The sequence below is a fragment of the Pelodiscus sinensis genome, chromosome 4 (assembly GCF_049634645.1).
Source record: "Pelodiscus sinensis isolate JC-2024 chromosome 4, ASM4963464v1, whole genome shotgun sequence".
Lineage (NCBI taxonomy): Eukaryota > Metazoa > Chordata > Testudines > Trionychidae > Pelodiscus > Pelodiscus sinensis.
In genome coordinates, this window is record NC_134714.1 from 98,763,094 (window position 1) to 98,780,772 (window position 17,679).

The 17,679-nt window shown below is 44.0% G+C and overlaps 1 protein-coding gene across 3 annotated transcripts in view; it reads left to right on the forward strand.

Moving 5' to 3' along the window:
• HIPK3 (homeodomain interacting protein kinase 3) overlaps positions 1-17,679 on the forward strand; it is a 161,394-nt gene that overhangs the window by 40,207 nt on the left and 103,508 nt on the right. For all 3 annotated transcript variants that reach the window (XM_075927814.1, XM_075927816.1, XM_075927817.1), the window contains exon 2: positions 2,318-3,416. In XM_075927814.1, the coding sequence (XP_075783929.1) occupies positions 2,320-3,416 (1,097 nt within the window). In that variant the 5' untranslated portion in view covers positions 2,318-2,319. The remainder of the gene's footprint in view (positions 1-2,317; positions 3,417-17,679) is intronic.

Genomic DNA, 17,679 nt, shown 5'->3' on the forward strand with positions numbered 1-17,679 from the left:
TATTCCTCTTTATTCAGCACTGGTGAGGCCACGTTTGGATTATTGCATCCAATTCTGGGCTCCACATTACAGAAAGAAAGTGGATGCATTGGAGACAGTTCAGCAGAGGGAAACAAAAATGATTAGGGGCTGGAGCACATGACCTACGAGGAGCGGCCGAGGGATTTGGGCCTATTTAGTCTGCAGAAGAGAAGAGTGAGGGGGGATTTCATAGCAGCTTTCAACTCCCTGAGGAGGAGATTCCAAGGAGGATGGAGAGAGGCTGTTCTTGGTAGTGATGGATGGCAGAACGAGGAGCAATGGTCTCAAGTTGCAGTGGGGAAGGTCTAGGTTGGATATTAGGGAAAACTGTTTCCCTAGGAGGATGGTGAAGCACTGGAATGGGTTCCCTAGGGAGGTGGTGGAATCTCCATCCCCAGAGGTTTTTAAGTTCTGGCTTTACAAAGCCCTGGCTGGCATGATTTAGTTGGGATTGGTCCTGTTTTTAGCAGGGAGTTGGACTCAATCTTCCGTGTTCTCTTCCAACCCTATGATTTTAAGCATCTATAATTTGTAGAAGGATTATATTGTAATTTTATAAGTTATACATTGGGATGAGAATAATATATAATAGAATAGAATATATGGTATTGCAAGCCTGGACAGAGGCCTATGTCTCACTTACTATGCACACCAAAAGAAAATATGACTTAAAGCAGATTGTTCAGGTCTTCTTAATAGAATTTTCCTCTTGTATTCCCTGAGAGCAGTGATGTCAGTTGAGGCTCACCCCTCTTTCATGTATGCTTTTCTCAGAGTGAAATGGTAACACTGTTAATGTTTTAAATTAGCTGGTTTCTGAGTTAATACTTCAGGATATTAGGATATGCTCGCACCCAGAACTATTATTGCAGGCTAGCCAGACATAACTGCATTAGGTTGCAACCTGCAAGTTATGAGCAGAATATCTTAATAGCCATGAGAGCTAGAGGGCTCTTTAATTAAAGCTTGGATTCTGGAATGAAAGAAGGTTAGCTTCTCCTTCCCAAAAAAGGATGGTTTGAGCTGCTGCAAACCATCCTTGTGCCAGTCTGTATAACTGGTCCAGAATGATCAGTAGCCACAGCTCTCAGCCCCTGAAATGTGAATGTCAGGAGTGCATGCATTATACACATTGAAGGAGAATGGAGGCAATGGGAACCAGGGTTAGGGGAGTTAGAGTATAACCGAATGACCACTTAACCGATATGCTGATGCTTATCACTAATGGTCTTGGTTACACTAAGCTGGCTCCTGGGGAGGCAGCATTGCTATGGCAGGGCAGCAAAGCCACCTCCTTGGGATGCAGGAATCCAAGGGCTGCTCGCTGCACACCATGGGAGGAGGCTTCACTTTGGCAACTAAGCCTCCCCCTGGGAGCCAGGCGGGCAGGGACTGGCAGTCCTGCTCTTGGGGAGGCTTTGCTGTGGGCTCTGCAGTTTAAAGCTTAGCAGTGTGGGTAACTGAATAACTGCTGAGGTTTTCAGTAGTTACACAATTTTTAACATCCCTAATTAGGATGAAAAATGTGTAGCAGTATTTTCCAAATAGTAGTTCCAAATCCACCGGTGAGTCGTAGTAAGGTGCTATATGGGCTTTGGACCTAGTGCAGCGGGGTGGCCTAGGGGTCAGGGGCATTTGGAGTGTAGTTGTTCCCCAATTAACCCTGCAACAGTGATTCTTGTTTTATAATATTAGGCCTTGCTCTCTGCTCTGTGATCTGGTGCATGGTCCAAACTTAAGTGGCCTCTGACTTCACTTGCCAGGTTGCAATGTCGCTCGGTCAGATTTGTTCTGGCTGTCCTCTCCATCATGATGGAGGGTGGCAAGTTTAAACCTCAATGGCGCTGCCATCCTGCACACCAGGGAGTGGGGCCCATTTTCATGAGACAGGGGCTGCTGCTGCAAAATGTGTGTGAGGTGGGCTCACTCTCCATCCTTGCTCAACACTGGGTTGGGGTGGTTATTGCAATGCTGGGGCAGAGGATGCTGCTGCAAATGGTCACTGTCCCCTCAGAGGGGTGAGGAGGAGACAGCAGAGGAGGAGAGGATGCTGGAATATGATGAATTTAGACACTAGGTGGGTTGCCAAAAAGGACAAAAAGCATTTGGTGGGTTGTTTTGGCTTAAAAATAATTGAACTACTGATTTAGGTAATTTTAAATGTCAAACTGTTTAATGGCAAACTGAAGTTTTTAATTTGAGTGTTCTCATTTCTCAGGGGAAGAAGTTGCTACAAGCTTTAAATTGTGATTTTTTTTTCCTGTTTTTCCCCTCCCTCCCCAACTTCCTTCTTCAGGTATGGCCTCACAAGTCTTGGTCTATCCACCATATGTTTATCAAACCCAGTCAAGTGCCTTTTGTAGTGTGAAGAAACTCAAAGTAGAGCCAAGCAGTTGTGTGTACCACGAAAGAATCTACCCACGGATTTATGTGACTGGTAAAAACTTTGGAATTGCTCATTCTCCCAGCAGGATTAGTACTTGTTTTCAGACTAAGAACCGATTTGACAGACCTCGAGGACAGAACTTTTTGTTGCAGACCAGTGCTGTTGCTTTAAAAAATACTGTAGGTGCTACAAATGTATTAGCAGCGCTGGCACAACAACCTCAAGTTGAGGCACCTCAGACTGGTACACAGGGAACCAGGTTAGATTTACTGGATGGATCCCAGCGATGTGGATTGAAACGTAAGAGTGAAGAGTTGAATAATCAAAACGCGATGCAGATCGTTGATGAACTGTCTGTATTACCTGCAATGTTGCAAGCAAATATGGGAAATCCAGTGACGGTTGTGACAACTACTGCAACTTCAAAACAAAGTAGTACCAGTGGAGATGGAGATTATCAGTTAGTACAGCATGAGGTGTTATGTTCAGTGAAAAATACTTATGAGGTGCTGGATTTCCTTGGGCGAGGGACCTTTGGACAAGTAGTAAAATGTTGGACAAGAGGGACAAATGAGATTGTTGCAATCAAAATTCTGAAGAATCATCCTTCTTATGCACGCCAAGGGCAAATAGAAGTGAGCATATTAGCAAGACTAAGTACTGAAAATGCTGATGAGTTTAATTTTGTGAGAGCGTATGAATGCTTTCAGCATCATAACCATACTTGCTTGGTATTTGAGATGTTGGAACAGAATTTATATGACTTTCTGAAGCAAAACAAATTCAGCCCTCTACAGCTAAAAGTAATACGGCCTATTCTGCAACAGGTGGCCACTGCACTGAAAAAACTAAAAAGTCTTGGTTTAATCCATGCTGACCTCAAACCAGAGAACATTATGTTGGTGGATCCTGTCCGGCAGCCATACCGGGTTAAAGTAATAGACTTTGGGTCTGCCAGCCATGTATCAAAGACTGTTTGTTCAACCTATTTGCAGTCTCGGTATTACAGGTAAGTGCTTATTCTATTTTTTTACTTCATTTTTTTTAAATGAATGTTAAAATTCTCCTCCATTAAAAATAACACCAGTGTGTTTTGTAACTGCCATTTTTCAGACAGTAAATAGTAATTTGATTTAAACTGACCATATAATCGTTTTATTAATTCTAAAATAAAATGGTTGATCATGAGATTAGATCAGGACTCTAAAACTTCATTGTACGGGAGCCCCTTTCTGGCAACGAAAATCACTTCAAATCCCCAGGAAGAAGGTCTGAAGCCTGAGCCTGCCCAAGCCTCATGGCACCAGATGGAAAAAGGTGGGGGCAAAGCCCTGAGCCCCACCACTCTGAGCAGGGGCACAGGGGGACTGCAATCTGAGCCATGCCACCCAGGGCTAAAGCCCTTAGGCTTTGGCTTTGGCCCATGGCTATGTAGCTTTGACTTGAGCACTGGGCCTCAGCAAGTCTAAACCAGCCCTGGCAACCTCATTCAGACAGGGTCACAACCAGTGTTCCCTATAAGCTGTGCACTTGTATAGTTGGTAGGAGACATTCACATGCCACCCAGCTAATTAGCAGAGTGCCCACAACTAAGTTATTTTTTTCTACTTGTGGTGCACATTCACACATGCCTTGGTGTACATGAAATTTATTTCACGCATGGATGGAAAGAAAATCTGCCCAGGAATGGAAAAGATTGGAGGGAACATTGGTCCTGATCCACTTTGGGGTCCTGACCCAGAGTTTAAGAACTCCTGTTTTAGATGGAATTTGCTCACTTTTTAAGACTATTTACTGCATGGGCAGAAGGTTTGTTCTTTTATGTTACGAGTTCCTTCCAGAATTACATCTTGAATGTTGCATTCTCTACTATCCCTGGTCAAGAACAGACTTTTAACAGACTTAAAAAGAGAGCTTTTTAAAAACTGTACAGTGTATATTATTGTTTTCTGTTTTAATGGCTTTCATTCTGTGCATCAACAACATGTATCTTATCTGTGCAGAATGCCTTTTTCCCTAGTTTAACCATATATGTAAATTTCTCTTCATGCAGTGGGTAATAATGTGGTGTTTGAGAGATTATAATATACCATTTCTTTATATTTTCTCTACCATGTATATACACTTATGCTCCACTCTTGCTAGATGCTAAGTACCCTCAATTTCAAACAGTTTCAGTGAACTTCAGGTACTTGTGAAGTGCATCCTGTACTTATAAGGTTCCAGAGCCTGGCCTCCAGCGTGAACCTGGACATCTACACAATTGTTTTATAGCCTCATAACCTGTGCCCTGTGAACCTGAGACAGTTGACACAGGCCAGCAGTAGGCGTTTTATTGAAGCATGGACAGTCCCAATGTCTTCCTCAGTGAGGATCCTACAAAAAAATGAGGCTCATGCGCAGCATCTGTTCTCCTGTAGCAGTTCCACTTCTGCTTCACAGTTCCCTCCTTGCTTAGACTTTGACCCCATTTAAGCATTTAAAAAAATCACAAATGTATGCACACACATTTTCGTTGGGAAGCAGGTAAGAGTTGCTGCACACACACAATATGCCTGACGCAAACTAAGAAGAAATGAAAAAATAAGTTACCTAAACATGCACTTGATTGTTCCCCAATTCAGTTCTTGGCAGCCTTTCAGGATTTGTAGAGGGTAAAGGTACCAGTCACCTGTGACTTCCTGCCAGGAGGGCCATCACCAGGTGACATGCCTAGGGCCCAAGCTTCTTAACATTTACATGTCTAGCATAGCTAAGAGCACAGTTCAGTAGGTGATGTCTGATCCTGCAAGGTGTTGAATAGCTCCCTACCTTATCTCAGAAATTTTATTTGCTCTGATGTTGGTTAGCATGTTCTAGTTTTAGCTGTTGACATATTGGGTTTTTTGTGCTTTGATGGTCCCAGATGGAATGACCCCACTAAGTCATTTTTCTGCTTCTGATTCAGGTTGTACATCAGGCATTCTGACAGATTAGTAGCATTATTGTATTGGCTAAGGATGTTAAATTTAGTTTAATCAACTAATTGACTAGTCGATGGAATTTCCATCGACTAGTCGATAAGTGGGGGAGCCGCAGTGCAGTTAGCGCCCAGCCCTGGGAGCTAACCCTGCTGTGGCTCTGCTTTTTAAATGTAGTAAGTGCCGGCTCTTAATACATTTAAAAGGCTGCTGTGCAGCGCTGGAAATCCAGCGTGAGCCTGGACAGCTGATTCCTGGCTCATGCCCGGTCCCCCTTGCTGCACTTTTGCTTTTTAAAGTTGGCAGGCTCTTAATACATGTAAAAAGCAGAGGTGCAGTGTCTGAGACTGGGTGTAAGCTGAGTATCAGCTGATTCCTGGCTCGCGCCCAGTCCTCGCTACCCCTCTGCTTCCCCTACCCCTTGCGGAGATGGTGCTTGGGGCAGCTGGCTTTTAATCCGGCTCCCCCCAGCACTGGCTTCTGCTCCCCCCCCTTGCTGCCTCTGATAGAGACAGCAAGGGGGAGGGAGAAACGACTAGTCGAGGGACTAGTAAACTATCTGATAAGCTTTTGCTTATTGGATAGTCAACTAGTCACTTACATCCCTAGTATTGAATTAAGAGTGCTCAGTTTTTGTGTGCCTGCAGTGTAGGGATGGAATAGTGTAGTTGATTAGCTAATTAACTGATAAGATTAATTCTGTAGACAACATGCACTTCTCCCCGCTGCCAGCACATTTTTTAGCAGGCTGCCCATCAGCCTCACTCAATCGTGGCTCACACCAGGTCTGGGACCTACCCCCGCTGCAGCTCTGCATTTAAAGTGTGTTAGGAGCCAGCGGGTGGGCAGCCCGGCTCAGTTCCAGCTCATGCCAAATCCGGGAGCTCAATTCAGCTCCTCCCCCGGACAGGGGCTGCTGACACCCCATACTGTTACCTCTGTATCAGAGGCAGTGGCATGGGGCAACAGAGAGCCAGTTCATGAGGGGAGGTGGTTTTTAAATTGGTTCTCCTCGTGGATCAGCTCCCATCTGGCATCCTGCACTGCTGTCTCTGATACAGAGATAGCAGTGTGGATTGGCAGGGGGCTCCTCAGGAGTGGGGCTGGAGCGTATTGGCTACTCCCCCCCCTTCCCCTCCAGGGACTATAGATTAGTCAAGTAACCAATAAGAATTCATGAGGTTAATCGACTATTCCTTTTACCAGTATTTAACATCCCTACTACTGTGTCCTGTAGCTTTTAAGAATTTCTCAGAGGAGTTAAGTTCATATCAATGGATTATGATGGATAGATGTTTGTAGGTGCCCATGCTAAAAGAGTATTAAGTTTCAATTTGTATAATTTAATTATATGGTGGCTTGTAAATACTCTGCTTAGTGAAGATTGCATTTCTTTCTTTCTCAGAGATTTATAATCTTGTAAAGCAACATTTAAAAATATATTTTAAAAGAAAAACCTTTTCAGAGATAAGTGTGAATTAGATTACTGATCTTGCGAGCTTCACACTGTGAAGACATATTTACCCATGTGGAGCAGCTGGCAGGATTGTGATTGAAATGAATTAAAACACACACACTCACTCACTCACTCTCCTCTCTCTCTCTCTCGTCTAATACCTATATTTAAATTTCAAGTATTTTGACAATTGGACTTTTGTTTGAGGGGGAGGAGCAACTCTCCCCAAAATGATGTAATGCTGGTGCTATTCTAAATCTATTAGGTTAATTCTCCAACCAGACAGCTAACCTTTGCAATGAGACTTGAAATTCATTGGTTGGAATTTTCTGTCTGGTTCCAGTAACTGCAATTCGATTTCAGTAAGTTAAGTTGCATTGCATGTGCATAGCACTTTAAAACATTGAGCAATTCAAATTCCTTTTGGGTAGCTTGACATGCTGTTTCATTAAGGGTATTACTGTCTAAAGTTTATAGCACCACTGTAACCTTTGATACTATAGAAGCACTTAGAAAATGTTACTATTGTTAGACAATAAAGGCTTGATCTTGCAAGATGCTGAGCACCCTCAGCTCCCACTGACTGGAATGGGAAGCAAATGTGCTCAACACCTCACAGAGGTGGGTCCTACCAGGGACTTTGCAGAGAACAGCAAAGGGGAGACGCCTCTGTTCAGAGACTACAAACATCAGAGAGCATATAAATATGAGGGAGTGGGAGGAATTAAGAGACCATTTATTTCACAAGAAAAGTGCCTCTTGCCATCCAGGCCCAGAGCTGCAGCTTTAATGAATGAATGAATGAATGAATGAATGAATGAATAAATAAATTGTGTGGCCTTCTCTAAATCTTAGGCCCTTTTATTTTCTTAACCAAATTTATAGCACTGTTCAGTTTTCACAGCTTATTCAGGTTCAATACAGGTATAATTGAATTAGGTACAAATTGGCTCTTTTTTATGTTCATCAAGAGTAATTTGAAAATTAGACATTTTTGTGTAATAGTTTAATCCCTTTTCTCTCCTGACATTTTCATTTGTTCTGTTTGTTGTGATCATGTTAATTGTACATTGGTGTAAAACCTTAATCACTTGCTATTCCCTTCATTTGCTGTCATGAGTAGTATGTTTAATTCTCACAGGGGAGAATTTTATTATGCAGCTGCCTAACAACGCAAGCGAGGTAATAAGAGCTTTGAAATTCATCCCAGATATTTTTCTTAAAAGCGTATTTTACCAAGAAAATAATTGTACAAATGTTGTTGTAGTGAGAATTGTTTTTAAAAAATACTAGGGAGCCAAGCCCTCTGCTCACTATGCTTGCCACTTCCCCCATCTGTGAGGGTAGGCAGTCCTAGCTCTCCCCCCCCCCCCCCCCCCCGGCTGCCACAGAGGGCCAGCAGTCGCCTCCCCTCCACTGCACCACTCTGGCTCTATCCCCCTGGCCTCTGGGGGCTTGGAGGAGGTGCTCCTCTTCCCCTGCTGCTCTTCCCCCAGTGCTGGGGAGCCACTCTGAGGCCTTGGCTGCCACACACGGGGGAGGAGGGAGGCGTGGCGTAGCAGCCAGCACTGCGGAAAGGGGAGGAAGGGGCTGTAGGACGCCAGAGTGACTGGTGCTGTCTGCATCCTGTTCTTCACATGAGAGTGATTGTTTCTTGTGGAGGTGGCTTCTCCATCACTTGAGGACTATTTGGAAGGGTCTTCAAGGTCAGGGTCAGAGGCATCTTTGTTGTCTTCTCTTGACTTTGTGATACTGCTCTCAAAAGTCATTGATATCTTCTGAGAATCACCATCAATACAGAGAGTGGCACCGCTTGAATTATAGGGTTCTTGTCCCAGCTCCTTCTGGCCACCAGTTCTGTATCCACAGTGGCTTTCTTTTAACAGGAGCTGGAGAGCCGTACACTTTTCCTTCTGTAGTTTTCACCTATTCTCCCATTCTCCTTAATCTCATGTATTTAATATCCTGAGGTTTTAGATACCTTTAGAGAGTTTTTAATCTTAATTTCAAATTAGATCTCGCTCTCTTCCCCTGCTCCTTTTGGGAGCCGCTCTCAAAAGAAACTCCTACTGTACTAGATAAGTTTCTTTTCAAAGGGGTGCAAATAGAGGAGGTTCTTGTGCAACTAAAAAAGAATGGGTTTTACTCCATATTTTTTTCCAAATACCCAAGGAGGAAGATGATCTGGAACTCATTCTGGACCTTGGGAACCTCAACAGAATATCTACAGACTTTGAGTTCAGGGTGCTAACCATTGGGAGATGATATCCCATCTTTGTCTACTTGAGAATTAAAGGTCACACAGTTCCATAAAGTAATAAAATCTTTGTTTTGTGTGAAAGCAAATAATTTCAAATTTCCAGTACCTCCATTCATTTATCTACAGAGCTAAGAGTATTGACAAGATACCTCTTATCTGTAGTATACCTCAGATAAGGAAATATTAATTTACACTTAATTGGATTATTGGCTACTAGCGGCCAATTTGCCACAGAATCATTCTGTGATCATTAGGGTTCTTCATTAATTGACAGAAATCCTCACTTCAATCTAAACAGCAAATCACTTCTATTGAGGCAGTCCTGGGTAGGGATCGTCGAATTGAGGAAGTAAATGTGTGACTCTCCTTTGAGTGGTCCCTGTGGGTTCTCCACTCTGGGTGCTGGTGCGTCCTCGCGCCGGTGACTGAAGACTTTTCTAGCAGTTTCCACCGCGCACGTGCTGCAGCGCCCCCTTGTGTCGTTGGAATCCGTTAGGTGCGCGCGCGCGCAGCGCGGCTCCTCAGTTCCTTCTCTACCACCCTTGGCAGCAGATGGAGCCTCTCTTTTCTCTTCGACTTCTGTGAAAATAATAGATAAATACCCATTTAATCCCTATCTCATCATCCAAGTTCTTTCAACCCCATTCTCCATCCCAGTCAAAAGTTTGGAAAAAAAAAAAAGTTTTTCGTTGCGGCTTGCCTCTTTCCCCCAGTGCCTCATGCCTGGTTCCCCCAGCTTTAAGAGGTACGAGATGTGCTGTGATGCTGTGCCCTTTTCTGACGGGCACTCCAAGTGCATAAAGTGTCTGGGGGGAGTCACATCAGACAGGGACCCATCTCACAAAACCTTTCTCCAACAAGAGGTTTCGCACCTTCTACAACTGGGTGTCCTAGAACAAGTGCCACCAGTATTCCAAGGACAAGGCTTCTATTCAACTTACTTCCTAACCCAGAAAAAAAGTGGAGGATGGCAACCCATATTGGATTTGAGGAGTACATTACCTTCCACTGTTTCAAAATGGTGACCTTAGCAACAATCATCCCCGCATTGGATCAAGGGGGCTGGCTTTCGGCTCTCAACCTCCAGGATGCCTACTTCCACGTCACGGTCCATCCTGCTCACAGACTTTTTTACGGTTTATGGTGGGCATCCAACTTTACCAGTACTGAGTGCTCCCCTTTGGCCTCTCAACTGCCCCCACGGTGTTTTCCAAAACTCTGGCAGTCATAATGGCCTCATTTCGGCGTCAAGGGGTCATGATATTCCCATATTTGGACGACTGCCTCATAAAGGGTCATCCCTTTAGGAAACCAAAGCCATGACCGACACCACTATGCACCTTCTGATCTTGGGCTTTCATATAAACCACGCAAAATCTGCGCTACTTCCAACCCAAAAATTGGAGTTTATAGGGGCTCTCATCGACATGGTAGCAGCAAAAGCTACTCTGCCTGAACACAGATTCAACACCATTCATGATCTTATCAGGCGTGCGCAATCAGCTCCCACCATGACGGTATGTGAATGCCTCAAAATCCTTGCACATATGGCCTCTATGACGTATGTCATCAAATTGGCCAGACTCCGAATGAGGGGCCTGCAGTCATGGTTGGCCACAACCTACAAGCCTTCGCGGGACTAACTCTCCAAAATAGTGTCTATTCCACAACACATCCTCAAATCCCTTCATTGGTGGACAATTCCTTAAAACATGCTAGACGGCATACCATTCCAGCGTCCTCCCCGCACGCTCACAATTATGACAGATGCCTCACTTATGGGTTGGAGAGCCCATTTAGGGAACATCACAGCCCAAGGCAAATGGTCCTTCATGGAAAAAACCTTTCATATCAACCTCCTCGAATTACGAGCAGTCAGATATGCATGCCAACACTTTGAACTGGACATAGCTCACAATCCATTACCATCATGACAGACACCACCACCTGCATGTACTACATCAACCGGCAGGGGATTGCACAGAAGCCATCAAATTATGGAACTGGTGCCTGGCACATCAGGTCACCCCAATAGCTTCTTACCTTCCTGGGCTACTCAGCGTCACAGTGGATGCTCGAAGCCGAACGTTCCATGATCAACACGAATGGGAGATAGAATAGTGGAGCGAGAGCGTGCCTGTCTATCAGTGGGGCTAACCAGACATAGACCTCTTTGCTACGAAAAATAACAGGAAGTGCCACCTCTACTGCTCCAGAGCAGCCTTAGGGAAACACTCCCTTGGAGATGCCTGCTCCACTCTGGGTGCTGGTGCATCCTCACGCCGGCGACCGGAGACCTTTCTAGCAGTTTCCACCACGCCGCGCACGTGCTGCAGCGTCTCCTTGTGTCGTTGGAATCCGTTAGGTGCGCACGCAGCACGGCTCCTCCATTCCTTCTCTACCCGTTAGAGCATAAGGCTCCAAAGCAGGGGAAGGAGGGAGGGTAGTGGAGTGCCCACGGGAACACATCTCAAAGAACCACTGTTACTACACAACGTGACTAACTCTTTCTTCTCCTTCACGTGGCCCTCGTGGGTGCTTCACTCAGTGACTACAGAGCAGTTGTCGGCTTGCGGAGGTGGATTTGGAGCCATGTGGTAGTCACTGTGGATAGTACTGCTTATCCCACCGCCATGGAAGATGCAATCAAAGAGGAGAGATGTTGCACAAATGTGTGGTCTGATGACCAGGTGACGGCATTGCAGATGTCTTGAAGAGGAATGTTGCTAAGGAAGGCAGTTGTTTAGTCTGCAGAAGAGAAGAATGAGGGGGATTTGATAGCAGCCTTTAACTTCCTGAAGGAAAATTTCTAAAGAGGCTGGAGAAAGGCTGTTCACAGTAGTGATGGATGGCTGAACAAGGAGCAACAGTCTCAAGTTACAGTGGAAGAGGTCTAGGTTGGATATTAGGAAGAACTATTTGACTAGGTGGGTGGTGAAGTACTGGAATGGGTTCCCTAGGGAAGCGGTGGAATCTCCATCGCTAGAGGTTTTTAAGTGTTGGCTTGACAAAGCCCTGGCTGGGTTGATTTTGTTGGAATTGGTCCTGCTTTGGGCAAGGGGCTGGACTTGATGACCTCCTGAGGTGTCTTCCAGCTCTATGATTCTATGATTACACTGAAGCCAGAGTTGTCTTCCTTCCCAGAAGACAGATTTCTGAAGAGATTCCTCAGGCTCTTAGGGATGAATCTGTTTGAAAACCCTGTAATTCTTCTCAAAGTTCCTGCATGTCATCAATTTATGTAGCAATTTTTACGTGTCTAACTTTGAGGCCCCTTCACCAGTGAGTAGCATCACATTAGATACCTAGTGGACACAGCCTGAAAAGTAAGCTAACAGTCTTCCCCTCCACATTTTCCCCCCACCGTGTGGTTCTGTAGCTTTCCTGTTAAGAGATCAGATACTATGTGCTACATGTAATAAGAAAAGCAAAAAAAGATTTTGAGGAACAGCTAGCCAAAAACTCAAAAAGAAATAACAAAATGTTTAAGTACATTAGAAGCAGGAAGCCTGCTAAAAAACCTGTGGGTCCCCTAGATGATCGAGCTATAAAAGGAGCAATCAAGGACGATAAAGCCATTGTGGAGAAACTAAACGATTTCTTTGCTTCAGTCTTCACGGCTGAGGAAGTTGGGGAGATTCCTGAATCTGCACCGTCCTTTGTGGGTGATGAATCTGAGGAACTGTCCCAGATTGAAGTATAATTAGAGGAGGTTTTGGAACAAATAGAAAAACTTAATGTTAACAAATCTCCGGGACCGGATGGCATTCATCCAAGGGTTCTAAAAGAACTCAAATGGGAAATTGCTGAGCTATTATCTGTGGTTTGTAACCTATCCTTTAAATCGGCTTCCGTACCTAATGACTGGAAGGTAGCCAACGTTCACACCAATATTTAAAAATGGCTCTAGAGGCGATCCTGGCAATTACAGACCGGTAAGTCTAACTTCAGTACCGAGCAAATTAGTCGAAACAATAGTAAAGAATAAAATTGTGAAGCATGTAGAAGAACATAATTTGTTGGACAAAAGTCAACATGGTTTCTGTAAAGGGAAATCCTGTCTTACTAATCTGTTAGAGTTCTTTGAAGGGGTTAACAAACATGTGGACAAGGGGGATCCAGTAGATATAGTATACTTGGATTTTCAGAAAGCCTTTGACAAGGTCCCTCACCAAAGGCTCTTGTGTAAATTACATGGCCATGGGATAAGAGGGAAGGTCCTTTCTTGGATTGAGAACTGGTTAAAAGACAGGAAACAAAGGGTAGGAATAAATGGTAAATTTTCAGAGTGGAGAGGGGTAACTAGTGGTGTACCCCAAGGGTCAGTCCTGGGACCAATCCTTTTCAACTTATTCATAAATGATCTGGAGAAAGGGGTAAGCAGTGAGGTAGTAAAGTTTGCAGATGATACCAAACTGTTTAGGATAGTCAAGACAGAAGCAGACTGTGAGGGACTCCAAGAAGATCTCACCAAACTGAGTGATTGGGCAACAAAATGGCAAATGAAATTTAATGTGGATAAGTGTAAAGTAATGCACATCGGGAAAAATAACCCCAAGTATACGTACAGTATGATGGGGGCTAATTTGGCTACGACAAATCAGGAAAGAGATCTTGGAGTTATCGTGGACAGTTCTCTGAAAACTTCCACACAGAGTGCAGCGGCGGTCAAAAAGGCAAATAGGATGCTAGGAATTATTAGGAAAGGGATAGAAAATAAGACCCAGAATATCTTACTGCCCCTGTATAAAACTATGGTACGCCCACATCTTGAATACTGTGTACAGATGTGGTCTCCTCACCTCAAAAAAGATATTTTGGCCTTGGAAAGGGTTCAGAAAAGGGCAACTAAAATGATTAGGGGTTTGGAACAGGTCCCATATGAGGAGAGGTTAAAGCGACTGGGACTTTTCAGTTTAGAAAAGAGGAGACTGAGGGGGGATATGATAGAGGTCTATAAAATCATGAGTGGTGTGGAGAGGGCTGATAAAGAAAAGTTATTTATTAGTTCCCATAATAGAAGAACTAGAGGACACCAAACGAAATTAATGGGTAGCAGGTTTAAAACTAATAAAAGAAAGTTCTTTTTCACACAGCGTGTTGTCAACCTGTGGAACTCCTTGCCAGAGGAGGCTGTGAAGGCTAGGACTGTAATAGAGTTTAAAGAGAAGCTGGATAAATTCATGGAGGTTAGGTCCATAAAAGGCTATTAGCCAGGGGATAAAATGGTGTCCTTGGCCTCTGTTTGTCAGAGGCTGGAGAGGGATGGCAGGAGACCAATCGCTTGATCACTGTCTTCGGTCCACCCTCTCTGGGGCACCTGGTGCTGGCCACTGTCGGCAGACACGATACTGGGCTAGATGGACCTTTGGTCTGACCCAGTACGGCTGTTCTTATGTTCTTATGTGCTCTAAGGAGTCTCATTCAGTTATCCAGTCCCTTGTTTTATGATGATCCCCAGTGCCTCCAATCTAGGGGTATGTCTACACTACATGGCTCAGTCGATGGAGCCATGTAGATGAGCTTTGTAGACATAGCAAAATGAATCAGCGATTTAAATAATTTCTGCTTCATTTACATCAAAATGGCTGCCGCGCTGTGCCAATCAGCTGTTTGTCGGCATAGCATGGTAGTCTGGGCGGTCGGCGGTCGACATCAAAAGCCTTTGTCGACCGCCCCGGTAAACCTCATCCCATGAGGTATAACGGGGCGGTCGACAAAGGCTCTTGATGTTGACCGCCGAGCATCCGGACTACTGCGCTGTGCCGACAAACAGCAGATCGGCACAGTGCGGCAGCCATTTTGATGTAAATGAAGCGGAAATTATTTAAATCGCTGATTCATTTTGCTATGTCTACAAAGCTCATCTACATGGCTCCGTCGACCGAGCCATGTAGTGTACACATACCCTAGGGTAGAGTGCTCATTGCCCGGACTTTTGTGTACCTGAACAGTGTAATGACTGGCAGCTTAAACTCCACATTAGTATCCTGGAACTCGGAGTGGTCGGATGGGCCTTAAAGGTCTTCTGTTTCTCCATGCAAAATCATATAGTCTTGTCTGTGGGCATTTATACCATGTCTATGTATTACATCAGCTATCCACAAGGAGCACGCTCAGGCTCTCTTTGCTGAGGCAAAGTATCTACCATTATATTTGCTTGATAACTTCCTACTAGGGACAGAGAATGTGCAGGCGGGTGCACTAAACAAGAAGATGTATGAGTAACATGAATGGTGCCGAACCTGCGACATTCTTCTTCACGTAGGAGAAATTACTAATTGATCAGGGCTCTCAGAGACGGAAAATCACTATCAGCATTTTTGTTGAATTGAGGCAGTTACCTCCCCTATTCCTCTTCACCCTTCTATCCGTGCCATTCCCTTGATCCACAATGTAGAGCCATTGTGTCCCAGACAGACCTGGTACACACATCTTTTCCTACTGTCCAGAGAATTTCTGGTTTGCCTTATGAGACTGTCAGGTATGGGAGGTTCTGACAAAGCATCCAGGCAGCTGCAATCCAGAAAGAACTCTGCTCTGAAATACTAAAGGGACACACTGTGTGTTGGGTGAAGACAAACAGGCTAGCCATGAGACGGGCAAACTTTTCATCTGATGAGACTGTGGTCTATTTTATCTAGTTTATTTATAAACTGAATCTTTTCTGCTCAGTCAAATTCCAAGCATGAAACTTTCTCCTGAATGTGAAAGGGCTTTGAAAAGCAAATAAGCTGACAGACTAAAATAAAAAACTATATAAATTTTGTTAGGCAGTGCTTCTGGTGTGGGCCTGAGAATCAGCAAACCTGGAAAAGCTGAATATAAGCAGTATGGACAGCAAAATCTCCCAAGTTTATTGAGCCTCATTGCCATTTGAACTGTTAACTGTACATCAATTTAATGGAAAGCCCCACTGGGTAATCCTTGTGTATTTAGAAGGAAGACTGTGAATTCCTTGTATCGCCTATGTGGTGTTCTGCACTTGTTATTGGGAGTTTCTACTGGGATGGAGCTCTAAGGACCTAGGAATCATAAGGGTCAAGCAAATTAAAAAAGAAACCAAAAGTGGCAGGAAAACATTCAGCTTATACAAAAAGCAACTGTGTAGAAAACCTGATATTTTAGGACTAGAAAAGACGTAAGAAGGGTCCAAATGTTCCACATCTATTTCCACACAGATAATATAGGGATAAGTAATTGGGGAGACTTTCCAATAAGTCTCCCTTGTGCACTTAGGACTAATTTAGCAAGGCAGATTACCATTCTTTGAGTAATATTATACAGGGCTTGATTTCATAGAATCATAGGACTGGAAGGGACCTCGAGAAGTCATCGAGTCCAGCCCCCCGCCCTCAAGGCAGGACCAAGCTCCGTCTACACCATCCCTGACAGATGTCTATCTAACCTGTTCTTAAATATCTCCAGAGAGGGAGATTCCACCACCTCCCTTGGCAATTTATTCCAATATTTGACCATCCTGACAGTTAGGAATTTTTTCCTAATGTCCAATCTAAACCTCCCTTGCTGCACTTTAAGCCCATTACTCCTTGTCCTGTCCTCAGAAACCAAGAGGAGCAAATTTTCTCTTTCCTCCTTGTGACACCCTTTTAGATATTTGAAAACCGCTATCATGTCCCCCCTTAATCTTCTTTTTTCCAAACTAAACAAGCCCAGTTCATGAAGCCTGGCTTCATAGGTCATGTTCTCTAGACCTTTAATCATTCTTGTCGCTCTTCTCTGTACCCTTTCCAATTTCTCCACATCTTTCTTGAAATGTGGTGCCCAGAACTGGACACAGTACTCCAGCTGAGACCTAACTAGTGTAGAGTAGAGCGGCAGAATGACTTCACGAGTTTTGCTTACAACACACCTATTGATACAACTTGGAATCATATTTGCTTTTTTTGCAACAGCATCACACTGTTGACTCATATTCAACTTGTGGTCCACTATGACCCCTAGATCCCTTTCCGCCATGCACCTTCCTAGACAGTCGCTTCCCATCTTGTATGTATGGAACTGATTATTCCTTCCTAAGTGGAGCACTTTGCATTTCTCTTTATTAAACTTCATCCTGTTTACCTCTGACCATTTCTCTAACTTGCTAAGGTCATTTTGAATTATGTCCCTATCCTCCTTAAATTTAAGTAAGTTTAAAGCATAAGTTGGTTTTTATTGAATTCTTTCAGCAAACGCTATAAAATAGACCACAGTCTCATTAGATGAAAAGTTTGCCAGTCTTTGATATGAGTTTTCCTGCATAAAATCCCTCAAAGCTGTCTGTCCCCTCCCCCCTCTGTTTCTCTCGGCTCTGTTTCTTTGAACTTTGTTTCCTTGCCCAGGAGGGAAAAAAAGTAAAACTTATATTTTTTTCACTATGTTTTTATCCTTTTTCAAGCGGACACTTATTTTTCCTGTGAGAGCCTCTTCAATTTTGCCTAATTTGTTTTTATTTCAGGTCAGGGATTTAGAGTTGCAGGGAGGGATGAGCTATCTCTGTCATTTCTTTTTCTTCCTCACACACCTTATGTATTGTAGAGAGGAAAAAATTCTAGGATTCCATCTTACTGAAAAGAACAAAGGATTCTGCTGA